Here is a 25,640-nt window from a genome sequence, read left to right as displayed (position 1 = left end):
AGTTCCAGTTCCAGCCTCAGCCAAGTTCCAGGGGCTCGTTTCAGAGCCAGTGCCTAGTAGTTCTAGCTCCAGCAAGTTCCAAGGGCTCTTTTCAGAGTCACCTCAAGGGTTCTTTTCACAGTCAGTGTCTAGTAGTTTCAGTTTCAGTTCCAGCCTCAGCAGGTTCCAAGGGCTGTTTTCAGAGTCACCTCAAAGGTTCTTTTCACAGTCAGTGTCTAGTAGTTTCAGTTTCAGTTCCAGCCTCAGCAGGTTCCAAGGGCTGTTTTCAGAGCCACCTCAAGGGCTCTTTTTCAGAGCCACCCCAACAGCTCTTTTCAGAGCCACCTAGTAGTTCCAGTGGCTCTTTTCAGTCAGTGCCTAGTAGTTTTAGTTCCAGCTTCAGCATGTTCCAAGGGCTCTTTTCATAGCCACCTCAAGGGTTCTTTTCAGTCAGTGTCTAGTAGTTTCAGTTTCAGTTCCAGTCTCAGCAAGTTCCAAGGGCTGTTTTCAGAGCCACACCAAGGGCTCTTTGCAGAGCCAGTGCCTAGTAGTTCAGGTTCTAACCTCAGCAAGTTACAAGGGCTCTTTTCCTGAGCCACCTCAAGGACTCTTTTCAGAGCCACCTCAAGGACTCTTTTTCAGAGCTACACCAAGGGCTCTTTTTCAGAGCCAGTGCCTTCTAGTTCCACTTCAAGTTCTAGCCTCAGTCTCAGCAAATTCCAAGGGCTCTTTTCAGAGCCAGTGCCTAGTAGTTCTAGTTCCAGCTTCAGCAAGTTCCAAGGGCTCTTTTCAGAGTCAATGCCTAGTAGCTGTAAGTTCCAGTTCTAGCCTCATCCAAGTTCCAGGGGCTCCTTTCAGAGCCAGTGCCTAGTAGTTCTAGTTCCAGCTTCAGTAAGTTCCATGGGCTCTTTTCAGAGTTACTTCAAGGGTTCTTTTCACAGTCGGTGTCTAGTAGTTTCAGTTCCAGCCTCAGGAAGTTCCAAGGGTTGTTTTCAGAGCCACCCCAGGGGCTCTTTTCAGAGCCAGTGCCTAGTAGTTCAGTAAGTTCCAGTTCCAGCCTCAGCAAGTTTCAGTTCTGCTCTACCTCAGGCCCTGGTCTGCCAGGAATGCCCCCAAAGGCTGTTTTTTTTTTTTGAGAGCCACCCACAAGAGATCTGAAAGGAGCTAGTGTCTAGTTGTTCCAGTCCAGCCTCATCAGCACCCCCCCTCAATAGCTATTTTTGGTGCCAGAATTGTTGGGCTACTTCTGAGCATAAATTGGGGCTGGGAAATTTTTTGGCCTCTGGCAACCCTGGAGTCCCTGGAACTAACCAGAGCGCCAGGAATTGGATTGGATTTATTATTTTTAACCCACCCTTATCCAGGATGGCTTACAAAAGCAACATACATAAAAATCATATAAAAAGAAATATACAGTACAAATTCTTCTTGGTACACACACAAAAAAAAAGAGAAAAAACAATGTCCAGGTCTCTCAAATAGATCACAACGTAACATTTGCAGGCACAGAATATGCCAGTCATAACAAGTGTGCTTTCAGTTGGCATTTAAATGTTTTTTTCTAGATGTTCATTTTTAAGATATATAGGTGTCTTATTCCACAAAGATGGTCCAGACACAAGAACCCAAGACAATATGTACACTTTGGAAGAAAGAAGGGAGAGGGGAGATATAATAGACACATTTAAATATCTATACACAGGAGGTGAGTCTCTTTCAATTGAAATTAAGCTCTGGAATGAGGGGGCATAGGATGAAGGTGAAAGGGGATACACTCAGAAGTAACCTCAGGAAATAATTCTTCACTGAAAGGATGGTGAATTTGTGGAAAGGCTTCCCGGTGGAAATGGTGGAAAGAGAAACAGTATGGTGCCATTTATAGAGTAGTGCTTAGCGCATGTTTTTCAATGCCCAAATTCGGACCATTTACAGAATTGAGTCCTATATGTATAGAAGGGCTTCAGAAATAGAAGATATATCTTGAAACATCTGACAAGACATTTGGATGCAAATTATATATCACAGAGAAGGGAACTGAGAAGACCAGGCTGAGATGTGAAATCCACACTCTGTTTTACAAAGGCTCTGCCAAATGCATAGCATTTTATAAAAAATGTTAAGGATATGCAGGAGTGCATGTGTATTTGCCAGCACATCCAGTGGGAGCAGCGTTTTAAAAAAGCTACATGTGGGGGAAAAAAGAGCATCCACCTACCCTCAATGTGCACTGCAACAGTTTTTTTAAATTGTTGTTGCTAAAATACATGTATCCCCTTCACCCGTAAGCCCAAATCAAACTAGTCAAGCACTCCAACCTCAACCCCCCCCCCATCATGCAAGGGTTCAAAATGATGACCCTTCGCATAGTTTCACAGTATTACCACTAGGGGTCAGAGATGCTATTTTGAACCCCAGTGTCTGATGAGCAGGAGGGACTGAGGATTGCTCTTGCTCCCCATTAAACCACAAGGGAACACCCCTGGAGTTAGGTACTGCATGGAGATGGTTGTATGGTGGGGGAGGGTTTCTGTCAGCCTTTGTACCTGCTCTTCATGATGCACTCGGTTGAGCCGGCCCTGTTAAGAGGTTAGGTTGAGGAAGCATAACTGAGCTTATGAGAATTGCTGCAGGCGAGTACTTATGAGGTTGGACGTAATTAAATACTATGCACAAAACTCACTGCAGCAGCAGACTTCCCCTTCAGAATATTTTACAATCAAATTAGTATTTCTGTACAATCAACTGATCTTATTACATAAGCCACACAAATCAAAGTTTATGATTTCATCTCAGGTAGAAGAAACATCTTAGCATGTTGCTCGAACCCACATTTTACACTCAAACTATCTCTTTATTTGCTATATATCAAATGCCCAAAAGTGCTAATACCCTACAGCTGTTGCCAGGCAACTTTCATGGCATTTGGGACCATAAACACCAACATTTCCAAAGGTATCTGTGGCTGTCTTCAATTTAGCCATCCAACTGTATGCAAGAAGAATTTATAGCCTGTATTTTCCTGTAGTTACGCACAATTACTCCACTGTTTGGCATTCAGCAAAACTGGTATGACAGCAGATGTGTGATCTTATGCTGGGATCATTTTAAACAGGATTGTTTTAAATTAAAAATAAAAAAAATTAATACCACATTCCGGCTGTGTGAAGTCAGTGTGACTGCATGTCAGCTTGCAGTGTCTGCCATAGGTTAAAAAGAAAATTTCCGCCAACAAAATGGTAACTACCTTAATTTCAGTCATACATACTACTTGAAACAGATCAAAGAACCTCCTTTCCAGTTATGAATGTTGCCAGCTTACTGGAACCCAATGGGTATCTGTCTCCAGTTTGTCTAAGGCAGTTTTCAGTTCATTGTAGGCTGTGGCAAGATCATCATTGATTATTATCTTGTCAAAGAGATGACTGTATTGACTCTCCATCATCTGAGCAGACTTCACCATTTCCTGAAAATCTTCTTCCTATGAAAATATAGTAACAGTTCATGTCAGGCAAAACCAAAAGGGAATCTATTTGCTTTTGACCAAATGAGTCCAAATTCAAATCTACAGTAATTGGTTAGCATGCTCATTTTTCATTGACAAATGATACCCATTTTTTTCTTACCACAGACTTTTCAGCAGCCATCATTTTATATTATTTTTCTGTGGACCTCCATATAACTAAATTCATCTTGACAGTGTAGTTTCTCCTCTCTTCCCTTTTTCAGCACAATTCACTAAGAGGTGATGCTATAAAAATTACTGTACTGGAAATACTACAGCAACATGTTTTTTATAGTATAGCTATCTACATTCAGGATACTCTGACAAATTACTTTCCATACTTTGTTGCCAACATGTTATTTAACAATGCACAGACCAGAATACACTCACACTGGTTTCTACCAGCACATACATATACAAAGTTAGTACTACCTTGTGTGCAGCTTTTGGGAGGCAATTTCATAAAAGCACATAGGTGCATATATGCCTTTTTTGTCCTGTAATAAAATTACATTCCATAAGGAAAAGGAGAGGTGTAGGTAAGCCAAATCATTATCTTTTATTTCTTGCATTTTTTTCTCTGATATTTTTATGTCCTATTCTTAGGAATGAAAAATATTACAGAAGCAATACAACATGAAAGGACCACACTGAAATAAGGAAAATTATTAACAATATATTCTAAAAAAAACTGTGGCAATTTATAATCAATATTTAATTTAAAAGGCATACTATGTAAGAAAAAGAATAATTCAGAAATGATTTTAAAAAAGATTTAGGGGTGTAATCAATGTGGGCTATAGTTAAGTCATGCTATTTTATACAACTTGTGCTACTGTAGCACAGGTCCCATTTTCTGCAATGAGACCTAGTTAATAATAACCCGGGATGACAGTAAAATAACCTATCTTAATAGTAGCCCACTTTGACAATTTCTCCTCTTTTTCTAGAGCTGAGAAATGAGATGATCATAAATGGGCAAGTACAATCACCTCTCTTTCTTGCTGGGTATCTGAAAATGAAGGAGTAGGAAAGTTGGAGCTGTGATGGCAAAACAAGAGGCAAAAGGAAGAACTTGGCTTGAAAAATAAGTGCACCAGTCAACGGACTATAGTTAGACATATTTACTGTGTTTCTGTTGTTGTAAAACTACTTTCTCAGTCAATTACTGTGCGTCAACGTTATCACTAAGAAGTTTATTTGCAACTAAGAGTCAAGAAAAGGACATACCTGTTCTTCATTTTCAGGACCAAAGTGAGACAGATTAATGTATTAATTCCAGAGCTTTTTTTGAGGGGGTACTTCTGGGTATTGAGTACCGGCACCTTTTCCATTGTCTGCTAAAATTGACCCAGGGTCCCCAAGTTTTAATGAAAGACCTCAAGCTCTACACACTAATTCTGCCTTGTCATAGATTCTGTGACTGGTTGCAGGGGGTCTGGCTATTGTGGGGTGGGTCCCTTAGTGATCACCCCACCCTCTGAAGGGTGGCCTGGCATTTGAGTACCGGCACCTTTTTCGCTATAAAATATGCACTGATTAATTCATATATTATGATCTAATCTCATGATCCTTTAAAGCTTGAGGGAGTCACATGATGCACCAGAGATGAAAGGTCATCCAGCTTCACAGCTCTGGGGCATGCTGCATTAAACTTATTCTTTTTTATAAACCTGGCATACCTATGTTCATTTGTGAAGCCCTCCTGCCGTGCTGACCCTCTCCTACTCCTTACACGACTGCCTCTGCAGGAGTTTCTTCAAGAAATGTCAGTAAAATCTCAACAGGGAGAAGGGCAAGAATCCAAGATGGAGGAGATGGGGGCTCCAATCTTCACCTTGCAGGATGCTGCAGTAAAAGAGCTGACTCGATCGCTCACAGAGGTGATGGAGGAAAGTTAGCAAAGATACATATGACCATTGAAGAAATCAAGGAGGGCCTGGATCTGCATGCTAACCGACTTCAAAGGGTGGAGGAGAGATTGACACATCATGAAGAGAGAGCTGACAATGTCGAGGAGTGGCTCTGCACTTTGGAATCTGCAAATAAGACACTCATGAATTGTTTGGAGAATTAGGAGAACCGAGGACGACACAATCATCTAAGGTTCAATGGTATACCAGATTTGGTCAAGGACCAGGACCTGAATCATACTCTTCAGAAATGGCTACCGGAGGCCTTGGGCCTTCCAACACTGGCTACACAGATACTCTTCAGAAATGGCTACCGGAGGCCTTGGGCCTTCCAACACTGGCTACACAGATAGTAATAGAGCATGCACACTGAATAGGCCAATGAAGGGAAAATGATAAGAAGCCAAGCTGTTCATAGCTCGGTTCTTGAACTATGCTGTTAAAGAACAGATTCTTCTGCAATATTGGTAGCATCAAGACCTCATTTATGAAGGAATGAAGGTCCTAATTTTTCAAGATTTCTCAGTCCAATTATCTGTTAGGTACAGAGCTATGGTGCCTTTCTGCAATGAGCTGTTTAATATTAATGAGCTGCATCACTTTAATGCAACTGGCCTGCGTGAGATAAGCCCACAACAAGACCCTTTCCATGGACACCACCAAAGAACTGGAACTCTTTGTTAAGTGCCTTCTACCGGCTTCGGAGATGGCCTCCTCCTCCTCTGCTGTAGACTGTGGAAACCAAACTTATCAACAAACTATCAAAAAAGGCCCATTTCCGTAACAAATGAAACGGGCGCTAGCAAGGTTTTCCTCGGAGTGTGTATGTTTGAGAGAGTGTGTGTGAGAGTGACTGTGTGAGAGAGACAGAGTGAATGTGCGAGTGTGTGTGTGTGTGACAGAGTGAGGCTGTCTGTGTGAGAGTGTGTGTGTGAGATTGAGTGTGTGTGTGTGAGAAAGAATGAGAGTGTGCGGCAGGGCCCCCCCCCCCTCCGTCTCCCGCCCTCCTTCCCCCTCCCCCTGTCTTCCCTCCCAGCTTCAGGGTCGTGGTCCCCCCTCCCTCCGCCTTTCAGGGTCGTCGCCCCCTCCCTCCCACTCCCACGTTCAGGCTGGCTCCCTCCCTCCCTCCGATGTTCAGGCTGCCTGCCTGTCTCCCTCCGTCCCTCTCTCGCATGTTCAGGCTGGCTCCCTCCCTCCCACCCACGTTCAGGCTGGCTCCCTCCCTCCCACCCATGTTCAGGCTGGCTGGCTCCCTCCTTCTCACCCTCCGACATTCAGGCTGCCTGCCTGTCTCCCTCCGTCCCTCCCTCGCACGTTCAGGCTGGCTCGGGGCGATGGTAGTCCTCCCTTCTTTCTTGTAGGTCGTTCGCATAGGTTCGCGATACGTCTGACGGGACGTTTCATCGCGTAGCAACTGGTGGGCGATGCGATTCATTGTCATTGCGCCACCCTCGACGTCATCACGTTGTAACGCGAAGGTGGAGCTGACACTCATGGAGGAACAGCGATCTACACAACTACAAATTTAGAACGTTTGGAGACTTGAGGCTTCATTAGAATGTTGGAGGTGCGTTTTATATAGAGATAAGCACCTGTGTCAGACTTTTTTGACATTATGAGACTAATTGCCTGCCTTGGTTGTCTAGGGGTTTCTCTTTTTCTTTTTCCTCCTCTGGCACCAAGTGAGCTGGGGTACCTGTGATATAAGGAACCTTTCTGCGGGATGGCCTTTGCTTTACTTAATTTGCTCTACTAATGGTAATAAGAGCTACCACTTGGGAAATGTTCCTTGATGCTACTATATTCATGCATAAAATTACTGCTTTAAGGGTGACCAGACTTCTTCTGTTATATATCAATGATGGGAGTTTGCTCTCGCCTTCCACATTCTTTGGTAGTTAGTTGTGGTTTGTACAGTTGTACTTTAGTCTTTATGTTATGCTATTTGGTGCTTGGGTACTTTACCCCTTACCCTGCAGCTGGTCCCAAGGGAAGTAGGGTAGAATGCATTTCAAGGGTAAACTTGGAAGTTTGGGGGAGGGAGGAGTGTGAATGTCTGTTGAATGTGAGTGTGTTGCATGTAACAATCTTTCATTTCTGGGTGATGCTTACTGTACTGAAAGGAACCTTATTATTTTTAGAGATGGGCCAAATGAGTATGAGGTCCTCTAATGAGATGCGAGAACTTGGAACTGCAGAAGGGTTGTGCTGGGGAGCCCTCTGTCCCTGCCACACTCTGCCATTATCAAGTTATATAATTCAGTTTTTCCCATTTGATAATGGTTAATTTGAAAATTACAATGCTATGTTGATAGCATACATTCGCCTATTAAATGAACAAAGATTTTATCATACTTGAGAAAGGAGGGAATAAATATAGTGAACTTACAACTCATTTGAATACAACTGAACATGCTAAGCTTTGGAGGGATTGAGTGGGTCAGATAAGTTTTTCTGCTTTCAACTCTAGACAATGAGGAGTCGCTATACTCATTCACAAATACATCCAACTCCATATCCACAAACAGATTCAAGACCTGGAGGGTAGATTTGTCCTTAGCAGGAGATCTCTGGAACACTGACTAGTATTAGGAAATGTATACGCCCCAAATGTGTATAGCCACGTGATCTTCTCCTCCCTACTGATGCATTTATCTTCATTAATGGGATATCATTTGATCATAGGGGGAGACCTTAATACTGCAGCCATTTCTCAGATTGATTGCAAATCCCCCAAAACAGACTCAAAAGGGCACAAAGAAGGGAGTTAATTTTCTGATGAATGATTTAGGATTCAGATACTTGCAGGCTTATTTTCGAAAGAGAAGGGCGCCCATCTTTCGACACAAATCGGAAGATGGGCGTCCTTCTCCCAGGGTCGCCCAAATCGGCATAATCAAAAGCCGATTTTGGGCGTCCTCAACTGCTTTCCGTCGTGGGGATGACCAAAGTTCATGGGGGCGTGTCGAAAGCATAGTGAAGGCGGGACTGGGGCGTGCCTAACACATGGGCGTCCTCGACCGATAATGGGAAAAAGAAGGGCGTCCCTGTTGAGCACTTGGGCGACTTTACTTGGTCCATTTTTTTTTTACGACCAAGCCTCAAAAAGGTGCCCAAACTGACCACCCCTTACTCTGCCAGTGGTCACCAACCTCCTCCCACCCTAAAAAAAACTTTTTAAATATTTTTTGCCAGCCTTAAATGTCATACCCAGCTCCATCACAGCAGTATGCAGGTCCCTGGAGCAGTTTTAGTGGGTGCAGTGCACTTCAGGCAGGCGGATCCAGGCCCATCCCCCGTTCCTGTTACACTTGTGGTGGTAAATGTGAGCCCTTCAAAACTAACCACAAACCCACTGTACCCACATCTAGGTGCCCCCCTTCACCCCTTAGGGCTATGGTAGTGGTGTACAGTATTGGGGAGTGGGTCGGCTAGCACGAGTAAAGCAATATCAACCTTATGTATCTTGGTGAACAGAGAATCAGAGAGGAGGAGGAAGTAGTCAATTCTTGAATAAACATTCTGAGAGAGAAAGTGTAAAAAGTGAAGTCCAACTGTCCTGGGTGCATAGTTCTCCATGAGGAGCATAATCGAAAGGGGCGCCCAAGTTTTCCTGAGGATGTCCTCGCAGGATGTCCTGGTGAAGGGGCAGGGAAACCCGTATTATCGAAACAAGATGGGAGTCCATCTTTTGTTTCGATAATACGGTCGGGGATGCCCAAATCTCAACATTTAGGTCGACCTTAGAGATGGTCAGCCTAAATGTTGAGATGGGCGACCTTAGAGATGGTCGTCCCCGGTTTTTGGCCGTAATGGAAACCGAGGACGCCCATCTCAAAAACAACCAAATCCAACTCATTTGGTCGTGGGAAGAGCCAGCATTCGTAGTGCACTGGTCCCCCTGACATGCCAGGACACCAAACGGGCACCCTAGGGGGCACTGCAGTGGACTAACTGATGCACTAACTGAACAGTAAAAGCCCTTCCCTTACCGCTCCCTTAATGATTCGGAAAGGAACGGGCATGCATGAAGGAAATCGCATGTAAATGAGCTGCTCGCTGGGGAAGCCAGTGCAGAGCAGCCAAGTGTTATGCGTGGCTGCTCTGCGAATGCTAAATACGGCTTCATACACGCACACAAACTGCGTGTATAATAGCCATCTACAACCTTAAATAAATTGCCGTCTACAACTTTAAAAACACACAAGTCCAGGTGAAAAAGTCCAAGTGCTCGTCAGGGACGTCTTTTTTTTTTTTTTTTTTTTTTTTTGAGTATGGGTGAAGGTTGTCCAAAGTGTTAGGCGCCTTCGCTATGCCTCCGTCCCTGCGACGGGCAGTTGAGGACGTCCAAAATGTGGATGTTTCTGTGAGGACATCCATGCCTTCGCTATGCCTCCGATACCCCCTTTATTTATTTGGATTTTGGATCACAAGTAGCAGCAGTGCGATTTGAACCGGCCACCTCTGGATTGTAAGACCAGTGCTCTAACCACTAGGCCACTCCACTCCCTTGAAATTTGGCCATCCCTGTGGTGGGGGAGGCAGATCAGGATGTCCAAAATGTTTGAAAGAAGGACGTCCATGCCTTCGCTGTGCCTCCGCTGACACCCCCCTCCCAGCGACCTGCATACTGCTGCAATGGACCTGAGTATGATATTTGAGGCTGGCAAAAAAAAGCTTTTAAAGTTGTTTTTTTCAGGGTGGGAGGGGGTTAGTCACCACTGGGGGAGTCAGGGAAGGTCATCCCCGATTCCCTCTGGTGGTCATCTGGTCAGTTTGGGCACCTTTTTGAGGCTTGGTCGCAAGAAAAAATGGACCAAGTAAAGTCGGCCAAGTTCTCGTCAGGGACGCCCTTCTTTTTTCCATTATCGCTCGAGGACGCCCATGTGTTAGGCATGCCCCAGTCCCGCCTTTGCTACACCTCCAACACGCCCCCGGGAACTTTGGTCATCCCCGCAACAGAAAGCAGTTGGGGACACCCAAAATCGACTTTGAATTATACCGATTTGGGCGACCCTGAGAGAAGGACGCCCATCTCCCGATTTGTGTCGAAAGATGGGCGCCCTTCTCTTTCGAAAATAAGCTTGTAGGTGAGATTTTTGTTCCTGGCTGCTATGTTTCCATGAACCTATTAAAAGTTCTAGCTACACTGCAGGGAAATTGTTACACGCAAGAGGAGGCTATTGTAGTTAGTTTAGATGTCGAAAAAGCATTTGACATGGTGACCTGGCAGCACTTGTTCTGGATGATGAAGACAGTTGGAATTTTGGGAGCTTTTGTGGGTTGGGTGAAAGTCCTTTTTGCGAAACCAACTGCACAACTCTTAATGGTTAACAGAATCCTTTGAATTAAGCAGGGGTACTAGACAGGGATGTCCTTTGTCATCACTCTTATTCCTTAGAACAATTTGCAGCGAAAATCCACAGTGATCCCATCTAGAAGGCCTTAAATTAGGGAACAGAGACTATCATATAAGAATGTTTACAGATGGGAACATTTTTTCATATCTGGTGGGAATGTACGTTGATTCAACCCTATTGGAAGGACATAACGGACAGGTTGTCAGAGGCTTTAGAAGGTACATTTCCATATGATCCTAAATGGTGTCTCCTGGGGTGGGGGAACCAGAGAAGACGGAGATGGCAACAGAGATTTAAAAGAATGGGATTAGCAGCAGCAAAAACCATCATAGCAATGCATTGGAAGAAGAATACAGGACCAACAATTTACAACTGGTTGGACAAATTTAGCACTATCATAGAGCTGGAAAAATTGACAGACAAACGCAGGGGTAGATATAATCCTGCGGCGCCAGAATGGTCGCACCTGGAGAATAAAAAGGGTACAAAGGGTGGGGGAATCAAAGAGTAGGAGGTATTCGGACCGTTGGGGGGAGAGGTAAAGAGGGAATGGAGGGGTTGGTAGGTGGGGGGGGGGGAGGAAAGGGGGGGAGGAGGGATAAAAGGGTTTGAAGGAGGCTCTATGTTGTACTTAAGATGATGTTTCAATAAAATTTATAAGTTAACAAAAAAGAATGTTTACAGATGATATGCTATTGTATGTGGCATATGAGGATTACAATATGAGGCATATTATGAAAATTATAGACACCATTGGATCTTTTCAGAGCTAAAGATCAACAACAAAACAGAATCTTGCTTCTTGGGTCTAACAAACACGAAATATGGCACTTTATGTTAGGAGTAGGTATTGCTAAGGGGAGACTCAAGAATCTAGGGATTATCCTTAGTTGTGGCACAACAGCAGCAATATAACATCTACTACTGATAAAATTAAATCCCTATGTACGAAATGGCAGAATCTTCCTCTTTCATTAATGGGGCACATAGTATTAGTGAAAATGGTTCTTTTTCCCCAAAATCCTATATCCCTTGCAGGAGATGTCAGTCTGGATCATTCGAGGTTTTATTTGGAATTCCAAGGTGGCCCAAATAAGCTATCAAAAACTACCTAAAGTAAAAGAGTGTGTGTGTGTGGGGGGGGGGGGGGGGGGGGATTAGGTAAGTTCACCTCACTTGAGGATTTGCAATGTTGCTGCGCTTATGAGGTGGATATATGAGGCTGAAATTTTCTCTCCCACTGAAATGCCGGCCATATTTGGGGGGTGAGGTGGGGAGGGGCAGGGACTTTATTTCTATAGAACTCTTTGCCAATCTGGACCATTTTCCAACTCTGGGTTTTCTCACACTTCAATCTGGACCTATTTCGCTATATTTTCTGGGCGGTATTTGCCCCTGGATGGACAGGCATTTTTTGCCATACGTTTTACTTGTAACTTGTTTCAAGTAAGCTTTACTTTTGTACTAAGAAAGAAAGAGCAAGCTTAGAAAGTATTTTTTTTTTAAAGTATTTTCCATATTTTCTGTTTATCCCCCTCTACAGGTGATGTCAGACCCAGCTAGCATCTGACTGGCTCCAAACATCTAGTCCCAGAAATAGATGAGCCGGGACTGGGAGTCCAGGCCCAATCAGATGCAAGCCAGTGTCTGACATCACTTGGAAACCCTAGTTCCTTCCCCCCCAAAAGAGTATGATTGAACAAGTGTACCATCAGCCTCTCACTCACCCAGAGAACTCTGAGGTAGCTCCTACTCCTGCCTCCTCCTCCATCTCCTCCTAATTTAGCAATAGACTAGTGCAGTGTGCTGACTAAAGCGAGGAGAACTCAAAGGAAATGTACATATGAACTGAAGTCGTTACATGTGCATGTTGTGTTTAGTAAAGTCCTGCTCCTGCAGCCTGACCAACTTGCCCATAACCCCTCCGTTAATGCTGCTCACTTATCTACAGTTGCCAGGACCTGGTGTAGCTCCTTAGCAGAGCTAAGCTGGCACTGCTCTGCATGTCTGCAGGGAAAATCCCACTCTGCCCAGGCTGATGTAGGATCACACTTTGTGACACGAACGGGCCAACACCATCAGAGGTCACCTGACTACTGGCGCGTATGTGTGGGACCCTCCACGTGCAGCTGAGAGAATATTCCAGAGACTTCCACATGCTCACCTGGATTGCAAGACTGGTGCTCTAACCACTAGGCCACTCCTCCACTCTGCTGCCTCCGAAGGTAGCATTACTCACTGCTACTAACTAGTAGCTAGCTCTCGGTCTCAGAGTCTTCACTGTGTCTGCTCTGCACTCTGCAGCAGTACTAGGTTGGGGTGTATTATTTTTTTGCTACAGCAAGCTAAGCAATCAGCCCACCACTGAGCCAAGAGAGATCCAACTGAATATTTGCAGGTATCATTCCCTAGCTTGTCTGATCTCTTTAGGGTTGCAGAGGAGGCAGGGAAGGGAAACAGTGGGCACACCAGTGACTTGCTGCTTCATTCTCTTGGATAGAGTTTCCCTTTCCGTCCCACCCTTTCTTGCTGGTTTCCCACATGGAAACTTGTCATGGAGGTGATTAAAAGACAAAACATTTACAAATGTAAAATTAATCTACATTTTAAAATGCTATCCATATAGCTATTAAAAACTTGATAGCAGCAATCATTTGAAAATGTAAAACACAAAACTCCTTTCCTCCTCTATCCTCTCAGAAATAAATTTAACAAGTTTTTTTTTAAAAAGGTAGTACTTTAAATTTGTAAATTCATTTATTAAGTTTCTGTTCCATTGTACCCACAGAGATCTAGGCAGATTATAAATTGATAGGTACATAATCACAATACAGTATTGCTTGTAAATATACTAGATTCTGTGGTCCAGCTTGTTAAGAATACTTTTTATTTTGTAATAAAGTCATTTTAAGAGCTGTATTGTTTTGGGGGGTTTTTTTTTACTTTTACTTGAGTATTTTTTTTTGGATAAGACTTCTACTTTTACTTCACTACTTTTGAAGCCAGTACTTTTACCCCAGCTCTGCCAAGGTCATAAGAAGGGTCATAGTGGCAAGATTTGAACACTAGCTTTCCTGGTTGTCCGTCTGTTGCTCTAATCATTAGACTACTCCTCTACTCTGTAAAAATACACCAATCATCTGAAACTGGGCATTTGCCTCATTTCAAAAATACACTTCTAAGGATGTCAGGAATAAGAATCAAAAGAAGGGAAAAACTAAAAGGTCTCAAAGACAGAAATGACTTCAGTGAGATGTTAAGAGAAAATCCACCTAGGCAGAGGAACGCTGAAATCCCATGACGGATACACAAGAACAAACAGTGGGAAATAGACCATGTGCTCCAGGAACAAATGAAGCAATCTTGAAATCTTAAAAAGAGTTAACTGACTGGAGACTCAACACAGTACTATGTTTCAGCCACAGGTCTGCCTCAGGAGTCTTTGTAAACAATCTGGAGTTAAAACATGTCCAATGGTGAAATGCATCATGAGAGATAGGACAAACTAGTTGGTCTTGAAAAATACCTTTGGCTGAAAGTTCCAAAACTTGTTTATGCCTCCCAAAGAGGTTTCCATGCTTATTTATGGCATTTGTACCTCACATTATCCTAAACAAGCTCGGATTCAATGTGGCTTACATCAAACATTTAAAGCAAATTACAATTATATATATATATATATATATACAGGAATCCTCCCTGTGCTGTGAAATTTGAACTGAGTAATTTCCCTGCACACTCTCTAGGGCTTTAGGATCACTGCAATTTCACTGACTGAACTCACAGCCGTTTCCTGTCACTCCTGTTTCCATAGTGGGAGTGGATGCTGATGTCAGCAGGAGGTGGCCATAGTAACCAGCCCACCTCTGAGGCGTCAGAATCCTCCCTAGCTGCAGGATTGTTTATTAATTGATTTATTTATTTTCTTGAAAGTTATTGGCTGTGTGGGAATCAGCTGTGAACTGGTGGCAAACTGTGTTTGGACAGGGTCTGGTTATAGCCAACCGTTCAGTTTGCTCTGATGTTTGCTAACCTGAAGGCAATGGGAAGTTAACCCTCCAGCATTTGGATGTTAGACACCTTTTTGTAGTGACTTTTGTTTGATTTAAAATAATGTTTTTTTGTTTTTTGTCATGATGCACATTTTGCCCTTGTGTTTGTTTCTAGTATGGCAATGTGGTTCCCTGAAGAAGCGGAGCAAAACAGAACCGTTGGGACTGCATGACAGTGTTTCTGGAAGCAAGGAAGTACCACCATTCATTTGAACTGGACAGCAGGTTAAGATAAGTGATTTGAATTCTTGCTGTCCGTTTGGGCGTTCAAAAGCGAAGAATTTAAATTATGCATATTTTTAATACACTTTTTTGCATATTTAAAAAACAAAAAAGTATCTAAGGGGTTTTTTATGTCTATGATTACTTTTTGCGCTGTGTGCACCTGAAAAGTGAGAGTGTTGCCACAGGAGTGTATGAGACATTTTCCCCATGTTTTGAGAAGTCACATATTTTGGTCTTCACTGGCGGACATTGTGTTATTTAACAGCTATTCTTATTAGTGAAGTTGATCTTTTGTGTGGATTCATACAGGGTGTATCGTCTAGAGTGCCATTTCGCACCTTTCTGCAGGAGGCAGGGCTTGCAGAATTCCAGCCCCTTTCCACAAGGTCTTCAACTTGCGTTACCGCCTTTCTAAGGCCTACCCTGGGCTTAGCAAAAAAGAGAGAGGGTAAAAAGTCATTTTACAATAACTGACAATTTTACAATTTTACAATAACTGAGCTGCTACCAATCATGGGTTAGATTCTAGTCATCTTGCTGCTGTCAGTATGTTCTTTGCTTTTGGCGCAAACACTCTCAATAACCAAAAGAAAGTGCTTATTTTTAAGGGGGAGTCCTTACAACTAAACCTCTGTTAGAAATGATTAGCATCTCTCAGAGGCAGATTGTAGCCAAAAATCAGCCCAGGCACGAGAATCCTCATCCCCTCCTGGTCCCTCAGGCTCCATCTTCCTTGTCTCTTCTCCTCTTACTTAAGCAGCAGCAGAACCGCCCCCCTCCTGAGTCTGTATACTTAAAGGCGCAGGGGTTATTGGCTGGCAGCTATTGTTTAATGTTTACAAGGTACTTGGTTTACCTCTACACGAAGGGGACGCTTACAGCAGTTTACAATCTAAGTGAGAAAGGAAAGGAACATCATCAAGTCATACAGGAAAGTAAAAAAACAAAGAAAAAGAAATTGCCAGGGAATTGCATCGACACCGCCACTACGCTATTCCTATACTAACTAGCCTTTAACAGAACAGGGTTTTTTTGTTTTGTTTTTAAATCAAGGGTCTACCAAGGGATGCCTATTTTCCCCAATAGTGCAATAAATACTGGCATCTCAGCTACTACTGAAAGTAGGTGTGATTTCTAACTTTGAAATATTAATCATCTCTTTCTGAATGTACAATATTTGTCTCACTTTGACATTTCTTTGCCTTCTATTTTTTCTCCTAAAATCAATGTCTACCTCTTAATAGATGCTATCTTTAGAACTTGTCTTATATTTATTTCTGCTTTTCTACCTCATCTTTCTTTTTCCTGGCACATCACTGCAGCCATAAATCCAGATTTTCACTTGCTTAGCATTTCATTGAAAAAGGTCAGTTTTTTAAAATAAAATTTGGCTGACTCCCGTCCCTCTGCCAAATTTATGAAGATTGGTTCAGGCATTTTTGAGTTAGATGAACATGATAAATGTTCATTTTCAAAATGTTTAAAACTTTTCCATTTGTGTACCTCACAAAGAGCTGTACATTTGAAATACACATTTAACACTTGACTGCAGGTAGACCCAAATAAGTTACTTTTACTATTTTAAAATGTTTAGTTCTGGACAATTTCATTAAATTAGGTATCAAAAATATATCATCTAAATGGTAAACGCCAGAGTGTAGTTGAACTTTATTATAGTCTCAATACAAAAAGCTGGAATGTTTGGCTATGAACCCATCCTGGACTAGGGACAGTGTTCACTGCCCCTGAGGGGGATGCATCTTAGTCATTGCACAGTAGTGATACTCTGTGGCCAGATTAGGAATCACTGTTTATGGGCACTAGCTGAAGTCTTTTTCTGCAATGAATTAGAAGGCCAAAAAAAAAAAAAAACCCACCGTAGTTGTGAATGAAGGCTCAGGACAACACAGCTCAACAGAAGCCATATCCAGTTAAGCTAGAAAGCCCAAGGGAACAGAAAGTAACCAAGGGGAAAAAAATCTGCTTCTAAAACACGGTATAAAATTAGAAATCAACTTACAATATCTCTGTCAGTTCTTATACATTTCTGTCTCGTCAGGCTCTGCTTAAACCTAGGCCCTGCAGGAGGCATTATTTAGTACTAAGAACCTGACTTTAAAGATACAGACTCAGGCCAGTATCAGCTCTCATGCTAAGGTTTGTTGCTTCAATGGGCCTCAAGGCTACATGCAGTGAAAAAGACGTTGCTGAACGGCCAAGGCTATATAAACATTGGAAAACCCGTCCTTTCATCCAGCATTTCTCCATCTGACCAGCTAGGGTCTCCCCTAGTTTCTCTCTCTCCTGCCCTTTTCAATGTCCCCTCTTTCTCTCCCCATCTTTTCATTCTCTCTGTACCCCTCTTCCATCCAGCGTCTTGCCTCTTTCTGCCCCCTCCTTTCATCCAGCATTTATCCTCTCTCTCCATCTGACTAGCCAGGGTCTCCCCCTTGCTCCCCTTCCTTCTCCCCAGAAGCTTGTCTCTCCCCTGCCATTTTCCATGCCCCCTCTTTCTCTCATCTTTCTCTCTCTGTACCCCTCTTCCATCCAGCATTCCCACTCTTTTTTCTTTTTCCCCCTCTGCTTTCTCCATTTATCACCTCCTCCCTCCCTCCCTTTTGATGTCTTTCCCCTTCCCCTACCCTTTCCACCCAGTATCCTGTGTTTCCTGGCCGCTGCTGCTTCTCCCAATGTCGCAGCAGCAGCGCAGGCAAAAGAAGAAATACAAGCGCAGGGCTGCAGTAGCCTTCAGGCATAGGCTGTCGGCTCTCCCGTCCTCTGCCCCCACCGACATCAATTTCCCATTCCAGCGCTTGTTTATCTTTTGCTGTGGCTGCTCATCAAGAGAGAAGCAGCGGCAGCAGCAGTGGATCTCAGCGGGAGACTTTCCTACTTTGGCGGGAGATGACCCACCAAAGCGGGAGTCTCCCGCTGAATACGGGAGACTTGGCAGGTCTGTTTACAGGACTGTGGAGGAATGAGAGGAGCCGTGCCAGACCTATCGGGGGGGGGGGGGAGACCAGATTTGGGGGGGGGGGGGAGAAAAGTCTTAATCTGTAGGCCAGGTGAGGTCAGAGGCTGTGCATTTTGGCGCCCTTAATCACCAGCACCTGGTCCAATGGATAAGCCAGCCCTACTTAGGCATGAAGCTAAATTTACATAAAACTGAGGCCAATCTTTGTCACAAAGTGCCACTCGGGGGAAGAGTTCCTGGACTCCAGGCCGATTACAAACTTGTGTACAATTCTGGAGGCTGCATGTTCAAAAAGATATTAAAAAGATGTCTTCGGTGATCAGTGGTCTTTGTGATAAAGCCTATCAGGACAGACATTGATCCAGGCTGCCTCAACATAATGATTTCAATATGCATACTTTGGAAGAAAAGTGGGAAAAGGGCGATATGACCGAGGCATTTAAATACCTCTGTGGCATAAATGCACAGGAGATGAGTCTTCTTTCAATTTATAGGAAGCTCTGGAATGAGGAGGCATAGGATGAAACTGAAAGGGAACAAACTCAGGAGTAACCTAAGGAAATACTTCTTCAGAAAAAGGGTGCTGGGTATGTGGAATAGCCTCCTGGTGGAGATGAAGACTGTATCTGAATTCAAGAAAGCTTGGAACAAGTGATAGGAAATAGTAGATGGTATGGATGGGCAGACTAGATAGACCATATGGCTTTTATCTGCCTTAAATTTTCTCAGTTTATCTTTTCAAACAGTGAGTTGAATCAGTGATTTATCAAGAGACTCAGCATAAATTTATTTTTTGAGCTTGCATAGCTCCACAGCAGGCATTTTGTGTGGGTTTTACACCAAACGAAGCCTGTTTGAAATGCAATGCAACTGACAGCTCTCTGGGACAACATTTTGGATTCTGTCCCACCACAACCACCTCCTGGACTGCTATTTCATTAGCCTAGGAACATAATTATTGGCAAGAGCACCCTAGGAGAGCCAAAGCTCTACTGTTTTACAGTTTTTCAGCCTTGCCTCCTATGGGATGGGGCCACATACTTTTTCCTACCAAGGGAATTCCTCCTCATGTATAAGTGTATTGTAAGTAATCAGAGGGCCCCTGTCCTCCCCCCCCCCCCCCAAGTTTATCTCAATGGCAGGCTTCATTTTTAACCTAGCTCTGAGACCACAATGGACAACAATATAGGTCATTTGGGAAGATTATTGGAATTCTTTGCCTCACAGGACCAAAAGTATTATTTTAAAGTGTTGAATCTTTCTTTTTAGCTACACACCCTTCCTTTATTTCTATTTATAGTGACTGGATATTGTTTTTCTATTCTGTGTGATCCTGGGGGAGGGGGATGGGTATAGGAGGATGGGGATTCTACGGGTGGGTGAGAATTTTGAGGGGGGGAACTAAAAATCTGTTACTTCTCTTGTTTTATGTTTGCCATTGTGAGAAAGAAACAGCTACACACAGGCAGATGTTACCACATGTTATACTTTGCACTGATATAACAGACTTCAATAAATTAAATAAAAAAAGAATTGTTATAATGTTAATATGATGTATATGTTTTTCGGCTGCGAATAAAGCACTTTATAAGTGTAAAATGAAGTTTCAGACTTGTCAGATTCTTTTGCAGCAAGGGAAATGCTTTTGGTATAACAAAACTTTGTAGACAACCAATATATTATTATTTTTTAAAATGCCTGATGATGGTCTTATAAATGATCTGATTACTATGTTTGGTAACTCAAAGTTTTCATTATGATGCTCTTTAACAGGACTTTGTAAATATATAATGTTGATGACATTTTCTCAATGATGCATTTATAGAGCTCAGAATTCTTGACTTGGAAGCTTTGTGTTTACAGTTTTCAGACATTCCTCCTACCACCTGTATCCCTATGAATGTACTCAAACTTGGACCTTATTGTGCTCATCTTTATCAAAACTTAAAGCAGGCACATGGTATCTAAACACATGCTTGAAGACACCATACTTACTGTAAATGGTTTAGCAGAGTTCTTTTCATCTTTGCTGGAAATAATCTTTGCATTCTTTCTGGTTTCTCTCAAATGCTCAATTGACGGGGGTTTTATGAATATAACAAATGGTTTGAATTCCAGTGTCCTCAAATGCTTTATTGTCTGTGGTAGAAAACAAAGTTCTTAACCAAATCCATATAACTGTGCACTAGAACACCCCTCCCATTCATTTCTTAGACCTTTCCGCCCCTCAACCACCAATGAGCTTCTGATGTCACAACTATAGTTAAATCCATAACATTACATTTCCTTTAATAACATTTGCTGTATATGTGGATCTAGCACTGTTACTTCAAAGACAATTTCCACACAAGCTGCCAGTGCTGAAAAGTTTGATTAGCTTGGCGAAAGCATAGCTTACCACAGCCAGTAGCTATGTTTATACCTAACATAGCTGTTTGAATTTGGTGGCAATTATATTCCTAACAGATCTACACAAACAGAATAGATATGTTCATTTCTTAGTATTTTGAAGTCAATGCCCTCCCAGTCAACCAACATCTAATGTCTACTAGCAATTCATTTTCCAGTGCAGACCATGATGTAATACCTGGATTGAAAGTTAAAATAAGAGCTATAATCAAAAACCTAAGAGCAATTTTTTTTACATTAAAAAAAGCTAAAGTATGTTTTCTGAAATACATTTAGTACTACGACATTTGAAATGCAAGACCATGAGATTGATAATGAGCTAAACCAAACTGTAACAAACTTCACAAGGTGTGGGGTGTGTGTAGGGGGGACCCCCTGACTCTTCTGTTGGGCTTTGCAATATGGTTAAGATTGATTTTCATGGATTTAAAGCAACACTATTTTAGATCAGTCAGTTTATGCGTAAAACCATTATAATTTCATATTTTTTTAGATTTTTTTTCTGGGAGTAAAGAAAAACAATTGGGGGAGACCAATGTAATTCTAACCAGGGGAAACAATTTATTGATAATACCAGCCTTTGTATCTTACACATTTTGAGTAAGTCCAAAATATCAAGAAGAGTGGACTCGATACAGTCCTGCGTTTTGGCGCAGCAAGAGCCTGCCTCAGGAGTCAGAGATATTCCAGTCTAGTTGACCATAGAAAATTGTTAGCCAGTGAAGGACAATACAGGGATATCAGCCAATAAGTTACACTATAACAATAAAGTTGTAACAGTCGAAATGATGAAACAACAACCTGTAGAAATGAGATAGTTTGTGTCCCATAAGGCTCTTACACTGTCTTTTTTGACACAAAGAATCTCATTTCTACACGTTGTTGTTTCATCATTCATCATGGATGACAGGCTGAAATTGAACATGTGAAAAATGCAAGTGGTGTTTTTGTCAGGCCAATCAAAGGTGAATTTTTCTTTGGAATTTAAAATGAGAGATTTAGCCATTCCAATTGTGCAGGAAATTAAATATCTAGGGGTAATTTCAGTACTCTCGTTTAAACACATTTAAGATCTTTGGTAAAAAGGATTTTTTTTAAAGATTAAAAGTGATTAGAAGGTTAAAAGATTTGTTATCTGAAGACCATTTTAGAATGGTATTAACCTTTTGTTTTTGGGTATGTCAACTAATTTGTTAAAACCTTTTTACAATTAGCACAGAATGCAACAACCTGACATGTGTCTAACATTCAAGATTTGATCACGTTTCTCCTGTGTTACAGTTGTTACATTGGTTGCCAGTTAAATGGTGTATCCAGTTCATGATACTGACATTTTTAAACATGAATGATATTCCCCTTACACTGGCAACTACCCTATGAATTAATTGTCCCACCCATTCACTGAGATCAGCAGACAGATTGTTATTTCTTTTAGGCATATCTGGCTGGAAGAATATAGGTCTGTAGTGTTCCATGGGGAGGGTGCCCAGTTTGGAACTCGCTTCCTTGGGTCCTATGCAGTATGAAGAATTATTTGCATTTCCCTAAGTTTCTTAAGGCCCTATTGTTTCAGCAAGTGATTAAATGAAGGCGAAAGATCGAAAATGATGTTATAACTGAAGAGTTATTTGCAATTATGGAATTTAGATATGACGTTAATGTAGGACTCAACAAATTCCAGGTGACAGGTCACCATGGCACCTAGAAATTTACTACTACTGCTTATCATTTCGATAGCACTACTTGATGTACGCAGCGCTGAACATGAAGAGACAGCCCCTGCTCGACAGAGCTTACAATCTAATCAAGACAGACAAGCAGGACAAATAAGGGATAAGGGAAATACTTAAGGGTGGAATGATAATCCTGGTACCCAAGATTTCATACCCCCTGATATTTCTTTTCCTACCACAGCGCAGCCTGTAACTGCTTCTCTCCACCCTGCATGGCAACCAGGCTCTGTATATACTTGAGCCACGAAGCGTACGGGATTTGGGAAGTCTCACAGTTTGGGACTTGAAATCACAAGACTTCCCCAACTTCTTGCACTGCAGAGCTCAAGTATATGCAGAGCCTGATTACCATGAAGGGCAAAAAAAAGAAGCAGTTTCATGCAGCACTGTGAGTAATGAGTGAAGGCTGGAGGAGAACATGAGAAAGACTGGGGGAAGGCTGGAGAGGAGTATAAGAGAGACTGGGGAAGGTTACAGGGGTTATGAGAAGAGACAGACTGTGTGAAGGCTGGAGGGGGTTATGAGAAGAAAGACTGGGTGAAGGGTGAAGGATGGGGGGAGGGGGTTATGAGAAGAGACAGACTGGGTGAAAGCTAGGGGATTATGAGAAGGGACAGACTGGGTGAAGGCTGGAGGGGGTTATGACAAGAAAGACTGGGTGAAGGGTGAAGGATGGGGGAGGGGTTATGAGAAGAGACAGACTGGTTGAAAGCTAGGGGATTATGAGAAGGGACAGACTGGGTGAAAGCTGGGGGATTATGAGGAGAGACTGGGTGAAGGCTAGTGGGGGTTATGAGAAGAGACTGGGTGAGGGCTAGTGGGGGTTATGAGAAGAGAGGCTGGGTGAAGGCTGGGGGGGGGTTATGAGAAGAGACAGATAGACTGGGTGGAGGCTGGGAGTGTTATGAGAAGAGAGATTGAGTAAAGGTTGGGGGGGTTATGAGAAGAGACAGACTGGGTGGGGGATGGGGATATAAGACAGAAACTTATAGGGGCTCAGGCTACGATGATAGGTGAAACGAAGAGGCAATTGCTGACAGTATGCTTTGGGAAGGGAGAATATTGACTTCTGCAATTGATTCGCAGAGGCGCCTTAAGGAACTGATTTATTAAGGTTTCTTTGCCCACATGCACAAAATCAAAAAATAAAATCTTAGTAAGTCGATTTCTAAAAGAGCTACTGTTAATCTGAGAGGGGATTCCAAACCTCTTCACCCCCTGACCCCCAAACTTCACTGTGGACAATGTTAGAAGGATGGAAGAGGAGAAGTGAGAATGGTCATAGACACTGGCTCCTAAGTTTTTGAGCTGGCTCCTAGATTTAATGAAAATTTGTCCATGCCTGCGTTGATGTATTTGGTATTTTAATATTTTATTTAAAGTTTATTTATTTTTTAATAATGTTTTACATTGTTGGATTTTAATTATGAATGTTAAGTTGTAAACCGCACAATACTGAAGGATAGTGCAGTCTAGAAATTGTGGAAATAAATAAATAAATCTGATGGCATCAAGACGGAATAGCTCTCCAGAGCACAGAACTAAAGGGTCTTTTTACTAAGGTGAACTAATGGATTTAGCAAGCCCTAATGGATTAGTGTGTGTTAAGTGCCATGTAGCCCATAGGTATACAATGGGCTGCCTGGCATTTAGCAAGTGCTGAATCTGTTAGCGCACCCTAATAAAAGCACCCCTAAGTGTAAAGTTCTGAGCATGTGGGGGCCCTCCTCACATGCTACGTCTCCACTGCACCTCAGTTTTGCTTTTTCCATTTTTTTCTGTGGCAAGGAAACTAAATAGTGAATGAGTTTATGAGTCTAGACAGGAAAAAGATGGCCTCTGGCAGGAAAACAGCAGCTATAGTGTGAACAAACATGGCCAGTTTGCCTGGTGAGACACACTAACATCAACTGGTAGGAGGTCAGAACGTCACTCCAGCAAAACTCCCCCAGGAGCCAATCCACTGCAGGATGGTGGCAAAAGCTCACACTTCTGCTCATTCAGAAAGAGGAGACAGACATCATCTATGCAGAGATTAGTTGACTTGTTTTGGCAGATCATCTTTAATGGAAGTTCTATCTACCTCCCTGTGCATTGATTTTGAATGTCCAACTACAAAGGAGCAGCAGTAGCATCCTCCAAATTGGTGCAAAACTCCTAGGCGATTTCCAGGCCCAAACTGCAGTCATTTTATGAATGCTTGCCCTGGTCAGAACCGATGGCACCTTGTAAAGTACACACATTGATGCTAATGTCTCACAAGGAGCACCTCCAGATCTGTGCAGCCATCTCCAGCACTATCTACATCATCAGAGTGACTGCACCAGAAAAGAGCTCTGAAAAATCTCATCCTGTGTCAGTGCAGTCATTCCCACATAGAGTTGCCATATGTCTGGTTTTACCCGGACATATCTGCTTTTTAAGGACACTGTGGGACATCCAGGCAGGTTCATCCAGCCTGCCCGTTTGTTTGGGTTGCGGACAAATGGGCAGGCTGGAATCAGACATCTCAATGTGCCCTCAAAAGGAGGACAAATCTCCTGCTTGCTACTGATGCTGCTTCAAAAGGCTACCGATGCTTCAAGTGGCAGGCTTGCGAGATTTCCAGAAGTCTTGTGAGGGTGAGACTTCAAGTGGTGGCTTCGCAAGACTTCCAGAAGTCTTGTGAGGTCACTGCTTGACGTATTGGCAGCCATTTTGAAGCGGCACTGGCCGGGCAGGAAAGTGTGGGATACTTTCCTGTCCCAAAGAGGCCACTAGACCACAAGGGCACGAGACCATAAGGTAAGGTAGAGGAGGGGAGGGGATGAGGAATGTGGGTAGGGGGTGAGAGAGCTGGAAAAAAAGGTGGGTGGCAGAAGGCTGGAAAAAGATTGGGGGGAGGGAAATATATAGAAGGGGGTGCCTTTCTTTTGTGGAGGGGGGGTAAAGTGAAGGTGACTGTGTGGCATAGGGGTGGGAAGGGGTGTGGCAGGGGGGTGTAGTGGGGAAGGGGTGTGTTGGGGTGGGAAAGGGGTGTGGCTATCGGTGTCCTCTTTTTTGTCAGGGTAAACCTAGTAACCCTATTCCCACAGCCTCATTTCCTCTCTCTCTCTTCCTTTTCAAACACTGTTCTCCTATCCAATGATCAAAGTTTGCAACAAGAGAACCCTATTCCCACAGCCTCATTTCCTCCCTCTCTCTTTTCCTTTTCAAACACTGTTCTCCTACCCAATGATCAAAGTTTGCAAAAAGAGAATAGGGGGCCTACTTAGATCACCTCCTCTTCCTGCTCTACAGCCAGAAATGGCAATGATCATATCCAAAGGGAGGAGCAGGGTCCCATACTTCTGGGCCTTAGCTGGAAGCAGCGATTATGGCCACAAGAGAGGGAGCAAAATGTGGCATTTTCAACCCAAGCTGATGGCAGTACTGTTGACAGTGGCAGTGCACTTTATAAATATAATAAGGTGAAAAGTGACATTTCAGACTTTGTAACTAAATGCAACATAAT

General features: G+C 43.0%; 1 protein-coding gene across 1 annotated transcript in view; it reads right to left on the bottom strand.

The window, feature by feature from the left end:
- Nucleotides 1-2,576: 2,576 nt before the first annotated feature.
- MPP7 (membrane palmitoylated protein 7) overlaps nucleotides 2,577-25,640 on the bottom strand; it is a 517,419-nt gene continuing 494,355 nt past the window's right edge. Inside the window, exons 16-17 of the mRNA XM_030199273.1 lie at nucleotides 20,001-20,144; nucleotides 2,577-3,457 (exon numbers count right to left, since the gene is read on the bottom strand). Coding sequence (XP_030055133.1) covers nucleotides 3,278-3,457; nucleotides 20,001-20,144 — 324 coding nt within the window. The 3' untranslated portion in view covers nucleotides 2,577-3,277. The remainder of the gene's footprint in view (nucleotides 3,458-20,000; nucleotides 20,145-25,640) is intronic.

This window comes from Microcaecilia unicolor, chromosome 1, assembly GCF_901765095.1.
Source record: "Microcaecilia unicolor chromosome 1, aMicUni1.1, whole genome shotgun sequence".
Taxonomy (NCBI): domain Eukaryota; kingdom Metazoa; phylum Chordata; class Amphibia; order Gymnophiona; family Siphonopidae; genus Microcaecilia; species Microcaecilia unicolor.
Note: the sequence above shows the minus strand (reverse complement) of the source record. Positions and strands in the feature narration are given on the sequence as shown.